General features: G+C 40.6%; 1 protein-coding gene across 2 annotated transcripts in view; it reads right to left on the bottom strand.

Annotated features, from left to right (window-relative positions):
- Window positions 1-2,375: 2,375 nt before the first annotated feature.
- The window catches only part of ccdc186 (coiled-coil domain-containing protein 186), a 37,041-nt gene continuing 19,356 nt past the window's right edge, over window positions 2,376-20,060 (bottom strand). For both annotated transcript variants that reach the window (XM_071529851.1, XM_071529852.1), the window contains 4 exons: window positions 19,963-20,043; window positions 18,352-18,580; window positions 12,244-12,463; window positions 2,376-5,715 (listed from right to left, as the gene is read on the bottom strand). In XM_071529851.1, coding sequence (XP_071385952.1) covers window positions 5,632-5,715; window positions 12,244-12,463; window positions 18,352-18,580; window positions 19,963-20,043 — 614 coding nt within the window. In that variant the 3' untranslated portion in view covers window positions 2,376-5,631. The remainder of the gene's footprint in view (window positions 5,716-12,243; window positions 12,464-18,351; window positions 18,581-19,962; window positions 20,044-20,060) is intronic.

The raw sequence follows: 20,060 nt of genomic DNA, 5'->3' as shown, positions 1-20,060 counted from the left end.
TGCTTTCGAGAAGTCATGTTAACAAATCCGCCTGGAATCCCAAGACTTTCTTGATAACATTGTGGTTCATGGTTGATGGATATGCACACCCATGAGGAGCAGCTTCACAGTGTTCAAGGCCCTCTGGGGGGCAACGTGAGCCCTTTGCAGGCCCGGCCATTGAATTTGTGGTTTTCACCCTGACTGCCAAGGTTATTGTGTCCCTCCAATCAAACGTCACTGCACTCCACTAGATCCCAGTGCTCACTGACTACAGCACCTCTCCACCGGCTCATCAAGAAGGAGGAAGCATGAAACTGGACTCCAGAAGCCTTCCTCACACTGAAGTCCCAGCTCACCTCCCTTCCCGTGCTTTCCCACTTTGTTCCTGGCAGCCCTACTATTGTACTATTGTGCGTCTACCGAGGCAGTTGGAACAGTTTCTGCTACAGAACAGTGTAGCGAGGCCAATTGCTTTTGCGTCATGGCCGCTGACCCCCATAGAATACCATTTCTCTAGTATAGTTAATGAGTGTGTCACTGCATTGCAACAATATTGTTGCTTGGGGAGAGAAGACTGAGCAAGCAGGGATGTCTCCTCTCAAACCCCATCTTAGAGCCTGACGTGAAGCATCTGTTCAGGTCCAAGCAGGAGCATGGCATAGGAACAAACTGCTACTGAGAGGTTTGATAGATAAGAAGGCTCTCTAATAACATGATGGACCAGATGGATACATGAATATTTATAGAAAGTGATTGTATTTCTGTACGTAAGCGATGAGACCAATTATAGACACTAATTAAAAACAGACTGACCAATGGTGATTGCCAGTGATTAAAGTACAATTACACAACACTGAAATGAAATGAAAATAAGTATAATGTAATGATAGTCATTATTATATTATTAAGACCCATTCATATTCAAATGTTTTTATCTTTATGGTACAAGTGTAAGTGTGCCTGTGTTTGGATGGATTGTGGCAAACAGAAATAGACTGACAAGGAGAGAGAGTTTATCTCTACACTCCAAGTGCTATTGTCATGGTTGCCGTGTCAAAGGGGCATGGGCAGTGCTTTATGAATTCAAGGGTGGTCATCTAGGCTGATAGGAGAATCTGTTATCAGTGAGCTAACAATAGCCTGTCAGTAACCATGGACCTGAATGGAAAATTTGAATTGGAAAATTGCTATGATTTGGTCTGTAGGTGTGTTTCTGCATGTCTGCAAGTGTAAGCATGTGTGCAAGAGAAAGAATATTAGAGAGAGTGCATGCACAATATGTTAAATGTTTCATACGAGAAAGATGATGTGACAGATGATTTGCGAGATTTGGATGGCTGCTTAAAAAGGGAGTAGTCCAGAGAAAAATGCATAAATTCACTGTCGCACTATCTGCTGAGTTTGGCATTTTGTCTGGATTCCTAAAAACACATTAAGCTATTTGTTGACAGATGCTCTGAGTAGTTACTACAATGATTGACAGTTCTGAGGTGTGCAGATTTGTAGGCCAACTACGGAAATTCTTTGTTGACAAATTGGTTTTCCCATGAGTGTCTGTCATGCAAAACGACAGATTTTGATCTAAACCAAATGTCAAGGTGTATTGCAGATTGCATCTAGACTATACATAATTCCTATCACAGTGTGAGCCTGACCACTTTCATATCTAGTTTTGAAGGTCCGTTAGCAATGCGAGCATTGCAAAATCAAGTTTTTATACGTCCAGACCGGTCACTAAAAATGTTAGTCACACTGAAAGGACAACTGTAACCATAGCCAACGAGACAATGAACTTGAGGAAAACATCAAACCCCAAACTGCTCCAGTGGAGAAGAGACTGTGGCTGTGCTGGGCGGCTCCCAGGTGTGCATGTGTGTATGTAAACCTTCTTCCCTGTGTTCTTGGCAAACTAGCTTGGTTAAACAAGGATGTGTCTCTTAGTCATTTATCCTAGTAAACAAAGTTTACTATAATAATAGGTTGTAGAACACAGGTCAAGGAAAGTTCACAGTTAACAGCTGTTTTGGTTCAGACCAGAATTTTTAGAATATTCCTTTAATGCGGGTCTTAAATCGTCTCCGAGTGTCAGTCTGGGTTGAGTGACAGTTGTGCGGTGACATGTGCATGACCTCCAGCACTGCTGACTCTCTCCTTTTGAACGGGGACTTTATGTTCTTAGAGCTACTTCCCGCTGTTTGTGTTTGTGTGTGTGTGTGTGTGTGTGAGGATTTCTCTCTGTAAAATTGCTCCATTCACCTGGGTTATGTTACATTCCACAGTGACTGAAAAAACAGAAATGAGTATCACACAGATATTAAAAAATTCAAGTCAATGGAACGGCAATACATGAGTTAAGACAACTACAGAACAATCAAAAGGGACTAAGAGGCTCATCTCCTTTTATTCCCTGGAAACACCATATATACAAACTTAATCCAGAATCAGCATTTTTAAAAACATCTGATAATTTTACAGAATGTTATATCTACAAATGTATATATAATCACAGTTTGAATATTCCACAAAACAGAGCAGGAAGGATCATTGCACAGCAGGAAAAACAAAAATCAACAGAAAACACAAACGTTCAATGTTACAGTTTCACACTCAAACATACTGAACATTTCTTCATACCCATATACATTGAAACACGAGGTTCTATTCATCTTCATCCACACAACGCTGCAGCATGGCCTCTTTTCAAGACTGTGGGAACGTCAAAAGTCTTGCATCACTAAATATTCTTATTCTTACTGGTGACACATCTTTACCAAATGAAAAGTAGCATAACAACTTGTCTCATAAAACACACTTGAAATTAATTACAAAGTCCCATGCAAGTGGTTGCATAGGTTGTGTTTTGTTTCTGCACCAGAAACTTGACACTTAAATATCTATTCCTGCAAACTGGTACAGTTTGACCTATCCAGTAGCAGGCAGCCCATGTTTTGGGGTGTTTAAATATCTCTAAGTGCAATTAGACAGCTTCACTCATTATGAATGTAATCATCCAGGTTATCTTATAATATTCATTGTAAGGATGCACTAAGAGAATGAACTAAGGCTAGCCTCCAAGTTTGATGTCTGTACTTCCACATACTTATCCCACATTGTAAAGCAATCAGTTTGGATAGAGAGGAAGAGGTGCATCAAACGCTGAGCACCCACTGCAGCATGGGGTAGGCTTGAAGGACTCAATGACCTCAATCCTGGCAGCTTTAATTTTTATTCACGTAGCGGGCCATTTCAACATAGCCTTAGGCTGTATGGGAAAGGGATCAGCCTGCAACCATTCATGACCCATAAAAGCCTGTCGCTGATTGGGGAAAAAAAGGGGAGCCTATCCTGTGTGATGTCTTCTGCAATCAGATGAAATAAAGAACAAGCAAACTTCGCTGTCGTTACAACTAGCTAGTTGCTTGCTCTATACCCTTCATCCTCTGCGAGTGTGTGTGTGTGTGTGTAGGCTAGAGACAACACAGCTGTGTGAGAAAAGAATCATGTTACTCAGTATAGCTGAGTATTGAACTGCAGGTGTGCATTTGTGTGGCTGTTGAACTTCAGTCTAAATGTAAATGATGTTTACCCCCCCGGACACACAGCTCTGGGTCAGCCTAGTAAACCCTAAGCCCTGACAGCTAGAGCATGTAGCAGACAAGCTGCAAACACATACGCTTGAGCAGCTCCAAAAGGCATGCATGCAGCCACACACACACACACACACACTCACACAAATGTGGACACTTCTAAATATGTAAAGCACCAGCACAGTCGCATGTTGCACATAAGCAAGCATAAAAGCAGACATGTACAAATGCATACATACAGTATATTCGCGCACTAACACATTCAGAACAGAACAAAGAGAGACAAGAAAACAAAAATCAATGAGAGCAATGGCATTGCACTTTTTCCCTGGCTATATTTCCATAGGTTCCTTCTCCAATGGCTCTCCTGAGCTACAGCTACTGAGTCAGGAAAACTGGGCCTGTTATCCCTCTGATACTTTTACACTAGATTTACTTCAGTCAGAGCGTTAGGGACTCAGTGACACTAAAACAAGAAATAAGGAGTGTGATAGGAATACCTTAACCTTTGTAGTTTTTGTCATTTTTCTTCACCAGATACTTGCCACATTGTGCAGAGAAAGCATCTACAAAGTTAGCAGCTCTCTATTTTGTTTAAAATAAGGAATGCTAATGATGCTAACAAGCCACTTTTAGGGAACCTGGAATATGAACATCTTTAGACGTTCAAGTCTGATGAAGAGCAGTTGTTGCTGAAAACATTTCATGCTAATAAACTGACAGGAGCAAAACCTTATATCCAAAATGTCAAGGTATTCACCGAAAGATTACTCTAAAATAACACAAGGAACCAAAATTCTAAAAAGAAAGATTTCTTAAGAGAGCAGACATATTAGAAAAAAAGTGGAAAACTAAAGACATGTTAAGATAATTCATTTTTGAGCCAAAAAAAACAAAAAACAGATACAAAATAAATTAAAATCACATTCAAAATGGACCAACTAAAGACCAGCTCTACATTTAAACCTTAGCTTGATATTAATATCTGTCATAGATTTTCTTCAATTTTATACAACTTAAGAGTAGGATACTTCCACATTGACAACATAGTGCTGTTGCCTGCATCGAAAATGCACAAACTGGGGAACTTTGTAAAGACACGGTCTACTTACTCTCTTAAATCTAACACCAGTGTCACACAGATGGGTTGGTCTGCTGATGCTGAAGCAACTTGCTTCACCAGCTTGGTCTTAAGTGCTTTGCAGAGCAAAAGATGGAGAAAAATGCGTAGGTAGCACATAGGGTTTCCGCAAGCCAGCTGACTGTTGACTGCAGATCTGTTTTTTACTTTTGCTTCACAGAGGGAGTGCTGTGTATTCAGTTGAAGTTCTAGCATTCTTTCAAAAATACATTTGGCTTATTGGCAGACGGATTAGTAGGAGAGAAGTAGAGAGAGCATGCTGAGGCAACACAAGTTGGGCAATGAATTTTGTTGGCGTTTGCCTATCAGTGATGCTCTCAGTTTACTTTGAGTTGGGGAGAACTGTTGCTGAAAGTTTGTAAAACTAAAAAGTGCATTAGAAGACAGAATTTATAAATGTACCAAGTCTCTGCATTTTCCATTTTTATGGGAAGATGTCATTGGCAAACCATTGGCAAGGAGAGTTTTGTAGTATTGACCATTTCCTGGGTAGAATTTGCTATACATTCATAATTATGGCATCTCCAGTCAATTAGCTGAAAAGGCAGTCAGAAATTTAAGTTTGAAGCACTGGCACAAGGGGCCGTGTCTTGGCAGGGCTCAGGACACCGGCCAGAAGATCAGCGAGGATGTGTTGGGGTAAGAAAGGGTTGGTGGAATAATGTGGATGGATGAGTGTCAGTTCAAGTAAATCAAGACACCTTCCCCAATTGGACAGACACTGAGTTCAAGAGGTTCTCCAAAAAGCAGCCTGAGGTGCTACTGGCACTTACAACATTCAAATCGCTCCTTCATATGTTGGAGTATATGGGGTGTGTGTGTGTTTATCTCAAGTCTTGCTATCCAATCAAAAATGGTGGGTCGGAGACTCCCCAAACAGTTCTTGGTCCTTCACTTCCTCCTCCTTGTGACTTGGTTGTGTCACTTCCTCCTTAGTCCGTCCCCAGAATCTCTTTGCTGCTTTATAAGTCTCTCGATCTCTGCCCCTAGCGTCTGGAGGTTCTCCTATAAACAGAGAAAAGAGTGTTTTAGTGGAATATCCGTCTTTAAAAAGGGTAAATAGTAGGGGTATAACAGTAACCATATTCAACTAACAGGTCAGTTGAGCATACAATACCGGGTTCACAGTTCAATATTATCACAATATTTTGAGCAAAATCTGAATGAATTGAGTGAAAAAAGCCATTTGTATGCCTGCGGGAAAACAAAAACAAAAGTGCAAACCACAAAAAGGGTGACTACAGGTTTCTGTAAATGAAATACAAACTTTTTAAGATCTTTTTTCATCCACGAATAAGTGCACTGGGTTAAAAAAAAACAAAATCTGTAAAGTAGCAAATTTCTCACTAGAAAAGTAGTGCATAGAGAAACATCTACATTTATAAGACCTGTGAAACCATAGTTCAGACTCAAATTCAATATTTAATCATATACTGGCAACTGGAGTTTTTCATGGTGATGTTGTACAAGGTGCAGCATGTTGTTAGTGTTTCCTGTAAGGCAAGGCTCTCTTACAATACTTGCAAACAGTCTTTGTCTTGTCACTGGTCTTGTCGTTGTATTCTTTAATTGGAATGGAAACCCAAAACACTGCCACACAAGAGACTTCAGATTTCAGTTTCGTCTGAGTCCATTTTGTTGCCTATACGCCTACATAGTAGTGAGTTCAGCTGGGCTCACCGGGAGTGTGATGACCCCAGCTAAAACATGCCAGCCTTGCACTCTCTCGTGTTCAAACAATGCAAAAGACCATTCTGAATGTCATTTCTTAAATATTAGACCACAGCTGAAATGGTGAAAAAGGTTTTTAAAACCTGCATAATGCATATTGTCTAATTTTTGTATCGCAAAATTTGTATCACAAACTTTTGTTACATCTCAATAGCAGAAGAAGTGGTGTCCTAGCGGAATATACCTTCTAACTGATAAACAGCAGTAACAGGACTAGATGTATTTTAGCAGTGGTAATAGTAGTATATTTGTGGAGAAAGTCTTTAAAAAACATTAACAAAATAGTAACACGAAGGATAATACCAATGTTTTTTCTAAGTTTGTGCCAATCACCTAGGTTACCCGTTTCCTCCCCCCTTTTCCGCCATTCATTCTTGTGCAATATGAAAAACAACTTGAAAATTGCCCAAGCTGTATTATCCATCGCAATAAACACAAAGCCTTAATTTGGTTTTGTCAAAGTTTCTGTTTTATTGTTATTTTATCATGCCCGAGTTGAGTGTTTTCATATCATTACGCTCTGCTTACTGTCAGTCACCTGACATCCACAGGAAGAAATGGAGGTTTCTGACAGTAAATAATCCCTCAAAACATGTCACCTTACAAACTTTATTGTCACATCCATGTCTTTTTATTTACGGCTTCTTTTTTTAGCCGGGATGAAACGAAAAATTAGTAAATGTTAAAAAATGTTATTACATAAAGCATGCACTGCAAAATGACACAAAGACATAAACAACAGAAAATGGGCTATAACTCCAAATGACACTGGTATTCTGCTTTAAGAGTGTTCTTGCTGAAGTAAACACACTAATAAATTTAAATCCAGACAAGGAGTGACATACCCAATGGAAAATCCAAATTAAAACTCCATCCCAGATGAGGAGTTTCGCTTGATCAGATACACAAACAAACACAGCCGCAGAAATAAAGCCATTTCAACAAAGTGAATACTTTGGCTGGGATTGGGATCGACTCCCCTGCCTCAGCTCTGCTTCTAAATAGAAAAGCAGCACTAGAATGGAAAGAGAATGAACTGAAGGTTGCGAGCCTTGTGAGAGAACCTAAGGTTGGAAATTAAGTTGGGCACAAGAGACAGAAAAAAGCTTGAAAAGCGGCCCCTGTGTGGTGTGAGCATGGAGTCAATCTCACGGCAGGGGTTGAGGTGCAGCTTGACTGCCTTGTCCTCTACGGTTTTAATTATTCAAGTTGTTGAAGGGGGTGGGGGGGTGTGGGGACGTTCACATTTGGGTCGTGCAGTTAGACATAAAACAACTTTATCACGGTAAGCTAAAGGCAAAATGTTAGCACTAGAGGCTACATGAGCTCTTCAATAGCAAAATAAACCCAAGAAACTAGACTTGATATTCAAAATTCTATTTCACTGACAAATAAATCGAAGCTCAGCAAGTATACACAAATCAAATCCAAGGCTATGTATAATGTGGGAAAAGACAAATCTGTGGTAAATGTATAAATTTACCGGTAAATGTGCACATTTACAAGCAGTAGTAAAGCTCCCGCATCACACTGTGAAAATGGAGCGTATTTGAGACGGTTATTTTTCACCCAATCTCGAAACCCATCGTCTATCCGTCTGACGACGATTAGACTCTGGGGGTGACGGCCAATATTTCGGGGTTTCTGGTGTAGCCAGCGGACATCCGGACCAAGACTTCCTCTTCCGTGCGCCGGTCATTGTTTACAGTCCGATTAGCAACTTGAGACGCAAGAATGGAGTTGGAGTTGAGAGACGACGTCTACGACCGGATTGTTTCACAAGTTTTTTAGGTCCAGACGACATTTCGGCTAATCTCTATAAACAGATATCTGCATATGAGACGTCGTCTCTCAACTCCAACTCCATTCTCTGAAATATTGGCCGTCGCCCCCAGAGTCTAATCGTTGTCAGACGGATAGACGATGGGTTCCGAGATTGTTTTTCACCAAACTGGTGTGCTTTGGCATGTGTGCCTCTTTACTTTTGGTAAGCAGATAAGACGGCATTGATAGCCTATGTAATGCCTATGAAATGGACATACAGTATGTACAGTACAGCCAAGAAATTGATGCTTGATTGATTTTGTATTTTAACCCAGTAGTGGAAAGCAGTTACAATGTTCCTGGAAAGATTCCTGAATAAGATGTTTAAAATCCTTAATTGGGGGCAGTGTCTCCAATCTAATGCTATCCTGTAGGTTATTCCATGGCCAGGAAGCATAATGAGCGAAGGCAGTTTTACCAAAATCAGAGTTGACCCTAAGCACATTATAGACCGGCCACCTTGTGGATCTAGTGTGGTAGCTGTTTGAGGCAAGGGACAACATGTTACAGAGATAGGAAGGGAGTTTACCAAAAATAGTTTTGTAGATAAAAAGATACATGTGAAGCTTCCGGTGTAGCAAAACTGAAGTCCAAGCAAATCATAAAGGCTGCAGTGATGAGTGTGTGATTTAGCATTCAGAATGCAGCACGGAGATGCATGATAAACAGAATCTAGCCTAGCTTGCGCAACAATGACAAGGTTGCATACATACAGAATGTCACTGTAGTCTAACAGACAAAAATGTAGCTTGGACTAGTGTCTTTCTTGCCTCAAAGTAAAAACACTAGTATATAGACATATACTATAATATAGATATACATGTACTTCTGTGTATATGCATGTATACAGTTGAGGCCATATATTTAAATACACCTAGGCTAAAGACATTCAAACTCAATTTTTCACAACTCCACATATTTCATGTTACCATACATTTCTTGTGTTAAGTCAATAGGGTGTCTACTTTATTTCCATAAGAGATCATTTCAAAATAATAGCCAAGAAAGATATTTATTTCAGCTTTTATATACTAGAACAGATTTTCAGTGGGTCAAAAGTTTAAATACACCAAGTTGACTGTCTCTTTAAACTGTATGGAAGATTCCAGAAATTGATGGAATTACTTTTGGAAGCTTCTGATATGCCAATTGTCATAATTAGGAGCTAATTGGGAATGCACCTGTGTTTTAATGGGGAGTGCACCTTTATTTAAGGGCCTACCCTCAGAGTCAGTGCCTCTTTGCACTTGATACCATGGGAAAATCCAAGCAACTTAGCCAAGACCTCAGAAAAAGAATTGTGGCGCTCCACAAGTCTGGTTCCTCCTTAGGAGCGATTTCCAAGCGACTGAAGGTCCCACGAGCGCCTGTGCAAAACATTGTACGCAGGTATAAAAATCTTGGAACCACACAGACACTGAATCGTTCAGGAAGAAGGAGAAAATTATCCCCTAGGGCTGAACGAACCTTGGCCCGAAAGGTTCAACTGAACCCCAAGACAACAACAAAGGAGCTGGTGAAGGAGTTGGAGGCACAGGGTACCAATGTGTCTAAATCCACTATTAAGAGAGCCCTACATCGCCAAGGCCTGAAAGGCTGTCGTGCACGGAGGAAGCCCCTACTCCAAGACCAGCATAAAAAAGCGAGAATGAAGTTTGCAGATGAATTTGTGGACTGAACTGAAAAGGCGTGTCCGAGTAAGGAGGCCCACAAACCTGACCGAGTTACACCAATTCTGTCAGGAGGAATGGGCCAAAATTCCGGCAAAGTATTGTGAGAAGCTTGTGGAAGGCTACCCTAAGCGTCTGATTCAAGTGAAACAATTAAATGGCAACATCACCAAATACTAACAGAGTGTATTTAAACTTTTGACCCACTGAAAATCTGTTCTAGTATATAAAAGCTGAAATAAATATCTTTCTTGGCTATTATTTTGAAATGATCTCTTATGGAAATAAAGTAGACACCCTATTGACTTAACACAAGAAATGTATGGTAACATGAAATATGTGGAGTTGTGAAAAATTGAGTTTGAATGTCTTTAGCCTAGGTGTATTTAAATATATGGCCTCAACTGTATATTGTACATATACATACAGTATGCATGGGTTTTACTAGGTTGGGCCACTGTGAATATCCACTGACCGACAAAATAACTTCAAACCATCAAAGAAAAAAAAGCACTTTTCAGTCACAGAGGAGCACAGTTTCCTTACTTAGTGATGGCATAAATAATGCAGGGTCTGAACTAGACCGTAATTTCCAGCACATCATTTCTCTAAAAATTGAGATGGCTCATAGACAACCTGACAGACATGCTGTCCAGATAGCGCTTTCAGTCTGTCAAACAAACAACCACATGCAGACAATGTAATACATGCCATGGCTTACTTAGAGGTTCAGGAGACAGGACACAAATGCCAGACAACCTCACTGAACAAAAAAGTTGGGGCAGGCCTGACTGTACTGCTGCTGTATATCTGAGTGTGGTCATTTGTGATTATGCTTTAAACTATTAATTAAAACCCGTGGACGGAGGATTTAATGTCAAAGTAAAATCAAGATGGTGCCTTGACCACTCACTCAATTCACTTCAATCATTCAGAAGCAGTTTTATTTCAGTAATCAGTAGTCACTGGAGTGCTGAGTGGACTTTCAAACCTATACTGTTATTTAAGTAAATCTATATTAATGTCACATAGTCTAACATAGTGCTATTTCTGTTCAGCATATGATATACATTGCAACAAGTCACACAGGGCACATAGAGCAGCCTTGTCTGTTAAAAGCAGTTACATGTTCCTGGAAAGATTTCTAAATAAGATTTTTAAAATCCTTAACTGGGGGCAGCGTCTCCAATCTAATGCTATCCTGTAGGTTATTCCATGCCCAGGGAGCGTAACTTTATTAAGAAAATAGAGAAACAAGATATGGTACATTTTCAAAAAGAAAGTAGTTGCTTGTTACATGTTGGGGACCTTTTGTTGTAGTTAATGTATAGTGCTGTTATGGGCCTTGAGAAGCTCTGAGACACTCAGCACTGATTTGCTTCAGAGCAGCAAAATCGAGGTCCCTGGTGTTTAAGAACGGAAAAGTGGTTAAAAAGTTCTGCCTCTCCCTAGGGGAGACTCCAATTCCATAAATCACAAGAAACTTTGCCCAGATTCCTGGGCAAGACCTTGAAGACACAGCATCCATCCAGGTGATTAATCAGGAAACCTAGTGATGGTTAGTGGCAGTGGACAAAGCAGGGCTTCTAGGCAAATTCAAAGCCTGCATTTACAGCATTGCGTTCCCCAACAGATCCTGTGGTCCCATCTAGTCTATAAAGTCCTGCTGTCATGTCAAGGGGTTTGAGAGGAAGATCCGCCACTGCCTCTGCAGGTGGCTGCGTTGGGCATGATGCCTGAGCAGCATCGCTTTGTATGGGCAGAAGAACTAAACAAAGCTCCCCATTAGCATTCTGAATGAGGAGTTCATCCTCACCCATGCAAAAGAAGTGCTACACTACAGGGCATCCAGGGATCCTACAGTCCCTTTGGCTGGCGTAGGAGTGATGACTTAGAGGAAGTGAGCAAGAATTCAGTAGGAAAAAAAATACATGGTACAAGGGCATTGCAATGAGGAAGCAAGAAAGAGTTTTAAACAGCCATTAATAACAGTATAATGGTCAAAACAGGTGTTTTGCATCAGTTGTTAAAGGCAAAATACCTGCTTTGACATCAATGATTGGGGTGCAACATGCTTGCAAGTTTCAACCCATTGAAAGCAGTGCAGCAGCAATTTTCTGCCCCATGTGATTTAGTGTTGATTTACTCTTTAAACAAGTATGCACTCACTCTACGTTAAGGGGTTTTGGATGAAACTGCACACACATGGCATAAATAGCAGCAAGTGACACAAACCAGCCTTTTCTCTTCTCTACATTAATAGCTCTGTTATGTGTGGAGGGCTGATGGCTGTTGGGAGAGAACTTACTTTGAGAGTGATGTTCTTCAGCAGCGTGTCCTCCAACACGGCCTGCAGCTTCCTGTTGATCTCCAGCGACAGGTCCAGGGTCAGCCCGCTGTCAGCCGGGTGGGAGGTGTAGAGCGAAGCCATGATGCCCCCCCGCCGGCTCAGGTGGGCCTTGTTAAAGTCTGACGCCTCTGACGAGAGGGCCCCTGACTCCTCTCTTAGCACATAGCTCTGGATAATTCTGTGGGAAGGAAGGAATAGAGATGAGTCAGCAGTGCGACTTAAAGGAGGGAAATCAAGTGAATGCAAGTGAGTGCTTGAAACTCAGCTGGTATTTGGAAATATAGAGAGATGACTCTGATGAAGCCAGATGAAAAATTCATTAGCTTAACACCTCTCAACCTTGCTGTTGTCCAATTTCCCCAGAGAAGCCTCAACCTTAGCTCACATACCACGTTTCCTGTTAACATTGGCTAAAAGCTGGAAAAGATGGGAGAAAGTTTCAACATTTGTTCAACCTTCAAACTACCTTTAAAATAACAATCTTCCAAGTGAGTCCGACCTATAAAGTCTCTGCAGCATAATTCATTGGACAGTGTCTCCAATTTGATGAAAATGGATCCAGAGCTCCACCATTATGGTGATTTAAATTCATTACTGCCTGTTCAATTATTGTTTTCATCTTAATGTACGGGAAAAGGTTAAGACAAAAAAACACCAAGTACTGTTCAAGCAAGGTAAAAGAGATGATTAGGATGGAAGGGTAAGGAAATGAGTGTGTGCGAGGTTTGAGAAGTAAACTCTTTCCTAATACTTTTACATGTCTACTGCCACGAAGAGTGATGATGCTCGGCCCAGAGTCTTTTTCCAGATGGGCATCAAAGACAAAGGAAACACGTAGAAAGGTTTTAATTGGAAACTACAAAGCTTTCTGAATCTCTGTTGCACTCTTGGTTGGAGTGTGAGTGTGGGCGGGTGAAGAGGGTTATGTGCTGTCCCACAGATAACGGTGAAGGACTTTCTGTGAACCTGTTAAGATGGGTCAGTATCCAACATGGTAGGGCCGCTGACAACCCAGCCAAGTACGAACGAGAGGACAGCACCACTCTTCAGCCCCCTACTGACATGGTTATATTTACTTCAAACTCAAGGTCTGCCTAAGAGTGATTTTGAGGAGCTGTTTAACTGTGCTGCATGAGCTTTGACCAGAGGAGCGTTGCCGACTGCTAGCAGAATTCTGCATAAATATTTCAGCTCAGTAAAAATCCTCTCTGTTCAGACCTCTGTTATCAGAATAAGCCATATAACTGCCTGACTTGAAGAGAATTCGGATCAGGAACAGCCAACATCACTTGGACGTGAAGGGCTAATGTATGAATATTGCAAATAATAATACTAGTGATAGTAATCATCATCCAGCCATCACAAATGCCAGGCAGGAATTAAAACAAGGCCATAAATAACACACAAGAGTTGTTTGCTGTGGTGGAAAAGACATCTGACCTGACAACTGACCTGTGTGGCAACACAACAAAAAATTACAAAGTAACAAATTTAAAAGCTCTATGTGTCTAAATCTAGACAATTAAATTGGCTTCAATCAAATGGTGGTGATGACTTCAGATCTTATTTGCAAATGTTACATTTGATGTTAAGCACCAAAATTTGACACAGGATAGCCTTTCACTGGGGATTTAGCAATGAAAAAGCCTACTGTTTACTCGAGAAGAGAACGCTGGACTACATTGGCTTTCATGCAAGTGATGTATGTATTTTGTATAGTAAATGGACTTTGTGATTATTCTCTCTTGATTTTCTTTGTATTTATGTAATTTGTTTTTCGGCAATGTAATTTGGAACAACGTTTTATGTTAAAAGCACTTTATAAATAATCAGAAATGTAATTTTGGAGACATCAGACACCACTGGAGAAAGGTGTGGCAGTCTATTCTGCTCAGCTGTCAACCATCAAAAACACGGCGGGACATTCATTGAACCAGCAAGAACATTTGTACATGAGCAATTGTTACAAATTTCTTTTTACACTGAGGATATCTCCAGCTGTGACTAATGTACAGAATTTAATTTACACGTCACAAATTGATGCACTTTTGCTGTGTGTAAAAAACATGTCATGTGTCAACCTTCGAAGTAGAATAACCAAGATATTTGCCATGCATAAAACCCATGGCAGACAATGTGTGTTTCATTATACATGCTTTGATAGGAGCTCATGAACAGTTACCCTCCGACATCAGCTGCCCCAGTGCTCTAACACACCAGAGCAGAAGAACTGATGTTTCCGCAAAGTGTTTAACATCACTAGGGAAATCCATGGAAGCCAATACTGGTGGCTAACTGTTCCTTACTCATTTGTAGGTGTGCATGTAATTAAAGGGAATATGTTCTACCAATATTGAAATGTCCTGAAATAATATAATATACTGTGTAATATAATATTGAGGCCCTGGGAGGATTTAAAACATGCAGGTGACTTCTATAAAAGACACTGCCTTTTGATAGGCTAAAGAGATCATACCATGCATTACAATTATACAATTATTAATGTATTGATGTATTTTCATGTTGTTATTATCATAAGTCTTCCATGGAAATCAAGCCACTATTCAAGTACAAAATACAGCTAAATCTCTATTTCATTGCTTAAAAATGACACAGTTTATGCTTTGGCAACTAAATCTATCGTGCAAAAATCATAAAATGACTGCTATGCAAGCACTAGAAAGAAGCCACCATCACAAATCACTCCCACACACCCACAGACACCCACGCATACGCAGACATACGATGAGACTTACCTCAAACTAGCCTTGGAAGGGTCCATATTTGGACCCCAGTTCCATCGCGACAGTGTTTAGTAAAAACAAAAAAGTGACAGAAATTAAAAGGTGTGGCCGCGTGGAGCGCTGACTGGCATGCAGGGGATAGTGGAAGGTAGGGAGATGAGCAACGGGTCTGGCATATGCTTGACAATGGGTTATCTTTGGATTTGTGCGCATGTCCTCTCTCATCTCAAGCGGTGAAAACTAGAGTGTGAGCAACTTAGGCAGCAAGTCAAGCATGCATGAGGTGAAGGAGGCAACTTTGAGTACATAAAGCCTTCAGATATCCTCTGTCGGACCCATACTACAAATCCCAGTTCTTAGGGTCACTAAACCCTGTACAATACGTGGCAAGACAGAGGGAGGAGAGGCAGAGAGAGAGAGATGCACCTCTGTGCTGGTCTAAAGCTGATGGCAAAGGTTTGAAAAGAAGAACCTTTCCATGTTCAGCTATCATAAACCAATCTTAATTATCTTCAATAATACACAGAGATGACACAAACTATGGCAAAAATGGCAATTCTCAATTTCAAGTTGGAGACTTGCGGCAACATGTCAGCGTACATTCTAGATCAATCTAAATCCATATAACCTAATCTTTCTAAATCCATTTTTATCATTTCATATCACCGTACATACCCATTGTATCATTCATATCAAAACATCACAAGCATTGGATCACATACCAACTCAAATCAAACGCATCAATGGAAACTCAAAGCTTGATTGGCAATAGGATACAGGTCCCAGATAACCTTGAAAGGATACATAATGATATATTTTAACAGTCAGCAGGTGTGACTCTGCATTAGCCTGCAAGGCTGCTTATATGACTCATTTGCATTTACCATTGACTAGATCCCTATCACAGTGAAAGGGATGCTCTCTAGAGAAAGAGCCATCCACATTTCCTGAGAAGATGGCATCTTCTGCATTGTTCTTATCTGGCTTGCACCAGCACAGGTCCAATTCAGGTCAAATTAATGGATCATTTAGTCTCGATGCTCATGTTAACTAGGTTGGGGGTTGAAAGGGACACGTTGTTGCCCTTAACACAGTCGTTGGTCGCTAATGTTTTGGTGCAGATATGGTAATGGTAGATAAGCAATGGTTTAGTGAGCATCTCTACCACTGACTCATTAGGTTCTACGCTGAAATGTAACATCCTTTTATTTGTGAATAAGGCAGATAATCAGGTCCCTTTGACTATTGACATGTTCATTGCAGCCCTTAGTGTGTTATTTTTAATATTGGGGAAAAATATCCGATGCCTGGTAAGTGACCGGAGGGCTTCACCTACAGTATGTGTATGAATCACTCTACTTTCCACTTGGGGAGTGATATTTTGTATATTTTTTATGATCAATGACCAATTCAAGGTCACTCCTTTGTCAAAGACCCACTTAGCTTTCCATTCCACACCTCCCTTTTTATCACCTCTTTCCTTCTTATAGTTAGCCCTTCAGTGTTCACCATGTTGTCCTGGAGGGATAGGGACAGAAAGGCAAAAAGGACAAATTCACATCCATATTCTGGATAATGTAACACCCCCCGCTTAGTTGAGATTTAACGGAGCTAAATTAAGCTCAGCAACCGTGGGATTCGTCCTCGATTATAACTCATGAATGTAGGTTGAGGCTAATGGATTCAATCCAAGTCTATAGCTAGAAAACAAATGAGATGTGGGAAAGAAGAGTCGATCCAAGTAGAATCAAGTAGGATATGTGTGGGATAGTCAGTTACAGTGCACTTTTCTTTAAATGATCAAAGCATTTCACAACTTAAGGCATAAAAGTGGATGCCACAATACCACTTTTTCGCAGGCAATAACAAAAAATCAGCTGATAATAACAAGTGCCAATCTAATCCAGTACTTTAATTAACAGTCTTTTATCAATCTTTTAAGATCATTGGACAGTTTAACTCATTTGGCTATTGGAGAGACATCCTTCCATGTGTGAAAAAGGCAGACCCTCTTACATGTGGCTCTAGCTTTGATATTTTAGTATTGGGAAACTTTATCCTGGTATTGGCCCGATATCCACTACCAGTATGACAATCCGTGCATCCCCCTCCCTGCCCTTCAAGGCCCCAACTATAAACAAAGTGGTGATGTGATTAAGATGGTCCTTATGCCATCCACACTGTCTCTTTGGTTTAGGTGATGGCCATGAATATGGATGGGACATCATTAAAGATCCATACTGACGCATTCTTTCCCCCTGAATGACTCAACTATAAATAGCTGTGACAGAGGTTTGTCAAGAATGAGAAGTGGGGTGTTTGCATGAGTAAGAATGTGAAGATGAGAGAGAAAGTGGGGGTGGGGGGTGGGGACATACAATGTGTGTGTGTGTGTGTGTGCATATACTGTCTATCAAGGTCAGTGGTAGCACATGCCGGGGAAATATTACACTAAAATCTAATAAATTCAACAGTAACACACCAATACTGGTTTAAGATCCTTGGCCCATATAGAATTACCTGCAATCAGAATATCTGCAATACTAAAATCCGTTACCAAGAGCTTAGATTTAACCTGTGTAGCTGAAAAATCATAGTTAAGGAGACTTTTATTTTCAACTATCAAATCTTTGTAATGGAGAAAAATTCATAATACTTCAGTCATTTTTGTCCAGTGACCCCACACTAACAGTCCTAGTATATTTTCTCTTTGGAAAAAATAATGAATTTGATTCATACTTCTAGTTTAGCACTTGGAATCAGTAATAAAGTGGTATTGGTGCATCCTAGAAATCGGTCTAGGGAGTATACTCTTTTCTCTCTCAAGCAGCAGGTTTGTATATTTTGTCAACTCCTCCTGTATGATCATAATAGGCCTCATGTGGCATTGACAAGCAGTCTGTTGGTTACGCCTTGGTATGCTTTCTGTCTAGTAAGCATGTGACAGCGTTGAAAGGTTGACAACCACTCGTAGGCGTGCAATAATAACTGCATTACCACCATCCCATGGTATCTGAAGACCCACCACAGGGTTGGGAACACTGTAGCTTGTCTTTAGTTGCAGTTTGTACATCAGCCTTCCTCAGGCATTTGTATCAACAGCATTGTCATTTGCCAAAACTTCATCTGTCCATCAGTATTAATTTGACACAACCACCATCCACTGCACCAATAAAATGTGAACACCTTCCATTTTATAGTCAAACTCCTCCCACTCTGCCACGCTGTATATTTCAGTAAAAATAAATAATTAAAAAAAGCCACAAAAGGCCCTTGTCATCTCTCTCCCTTTCCTCCCTGTTCTTTGGTCTGTGCCACTCACTTGGTCTTTTTGCGGATTTCCTCCACCAGTTGCTTGATGTGGTCCTCCATGAACTCAATTTTTTCCTGTTTGCGGGCCAGGGCCTTCTGCAGGCGGACGATGCGCTCCACTAGCACAGCTTTGTCCACCTCGGGGAAGCTGTCCACAACAACCACCGAGGGACTAGACTGGCTCTCTGGTGATCGCTCCTCAACACCACTGCTCCCACCGTGGCGCGTATTCAAGGAACCTGGGGAATGGAAGGGGTGGAGGTTGATGTTAATTTAGAAAACTATTCTGTTATTCATGTGCTTTTTAGAGCAATCCCCTAGAGTCACGATACTGTGAACCAAATATTTGGTTCCATCATGAAGCAACTATAAGAAACAATATGTGTGCTGCTGTGTGCTATTATACTCCATAAAAAAAACCCTCTAAATTGCTTTAGCACTTTGATTTTATTTAGGTTGGAACACTTTTAAAAAAAAAAATCAAAACCAAAATAACATGTAGGGCAAGCTCAAGAGTAGAACTTGGCTTAAAACTCATTCAGTGACAAGACATGTATTTTTTTGTTATTTTAGTTAAAAAAAAGAAAATGTTAAAACACAACTACTCTGATTTCATCATGTAAACGGACAAATTTGGGTTGGCACACAACATAGCATGCAGTGGAGCGCAGGACTATGCTGTGCACAACAGGTTTATGCTAAATTTCATGACAGCAAACCAGTTGAAACTGGTCTTGCAGTTGGTTCTGACTGCAAGACTCCTTTCCATATCTCCTCACCTTTACAGAGAACAAAAACACTAGAAGGCTACTTCAGGTTACACACATAAAAAGGCTAAGGTTCATCGTTTGCCAAACGATTCTTCATTGAAAGTGTGTTTCTGCAAGCTTGTACAAGAGCTCAGCCTCCAAGAAAGCACAATGCACTCGCCATCAAGGCAGCCACTGGTTGAGAGTAAGGTATACATTAGAATATTCAAACATTAAAAACACAAAAAACAGGAGCGTGTGATCTTGAACTTCATTTTTGCCTAGCTGATAAATATCTGGTATTTATTGTTGCATATTTGTTTATATGCTTGTGACTTTGACTGTACTGCCAGGTGTACAAGTGCACACTTTGTTTCCCTTACACAGGGCTCTTGGGGCTCTGCATGGCCTAAACAGTGCATACTGTAATTCCCCTAAGCACTGCTCATTACAAAAAGTGTTGCACATGAACAAACAAATGAACACACAGAGCCCGGCCCTTATAGAGGTGCTCCTCCTGAGCGCCTAATAACACAGCAGCCAGTTCAAAGCAGGAACTTATGTAAAAACATTTGGAGTAGGATCTACTAGGAATTTCAGAGGATGGATCAATTCTCTTTCAATTCAACATATTAAGGAGAAGGATTTTTTTAAAGAAATACAAATACTGAGAAACCTTTCTTAAAAAGGCTTCATATCCTATTTTGAAAAAAATAACTTTGTCAGTGCATCGTAGTTCCATTTTATATTTTGAATCAAATAATCCAGCCCTGCCTTGATTCTTGTCATTCATTGAGTTTGGAGGATGAGTGTGACGAAATCATTAAAAAGCAGCAGTTTAGAAATGTACTGGTTCACTTAAGGAGAAGTACCTGAGGAACTGGAGCGACTGCCCATACTGCTGACATCCCGGTCGCAGCCTCCATTCTCAACCTGCTCCAGTTTCTTACGAGCTGCAGAAAAAGAGACA

The sequence above is a fragment of the Centroberyx affinis genome, unplaced genomic scaffold (genome assembly GCF_046629955.1).
Source record: "Centroberyx affinis isolate AG114_WGS23_722 - 3 ecotype Tasmania unplaced genomic scaffold, CSIRO-AGI_Caff_v1 ptg001843l_1, whole genome shotgun sequence".
NCBI classification, from domain to species: Eukaryota; Metazoa; Chordata; class Actinopteri; order Beryciformes; family Berycidae; genus Centroberyx; species Centroberyx affinis.
The sequence above is the reverse complement of the archived record's forward strand: the minus strand, read 5'-3'. Positions and strand labels throughout refer to the sequence as shown.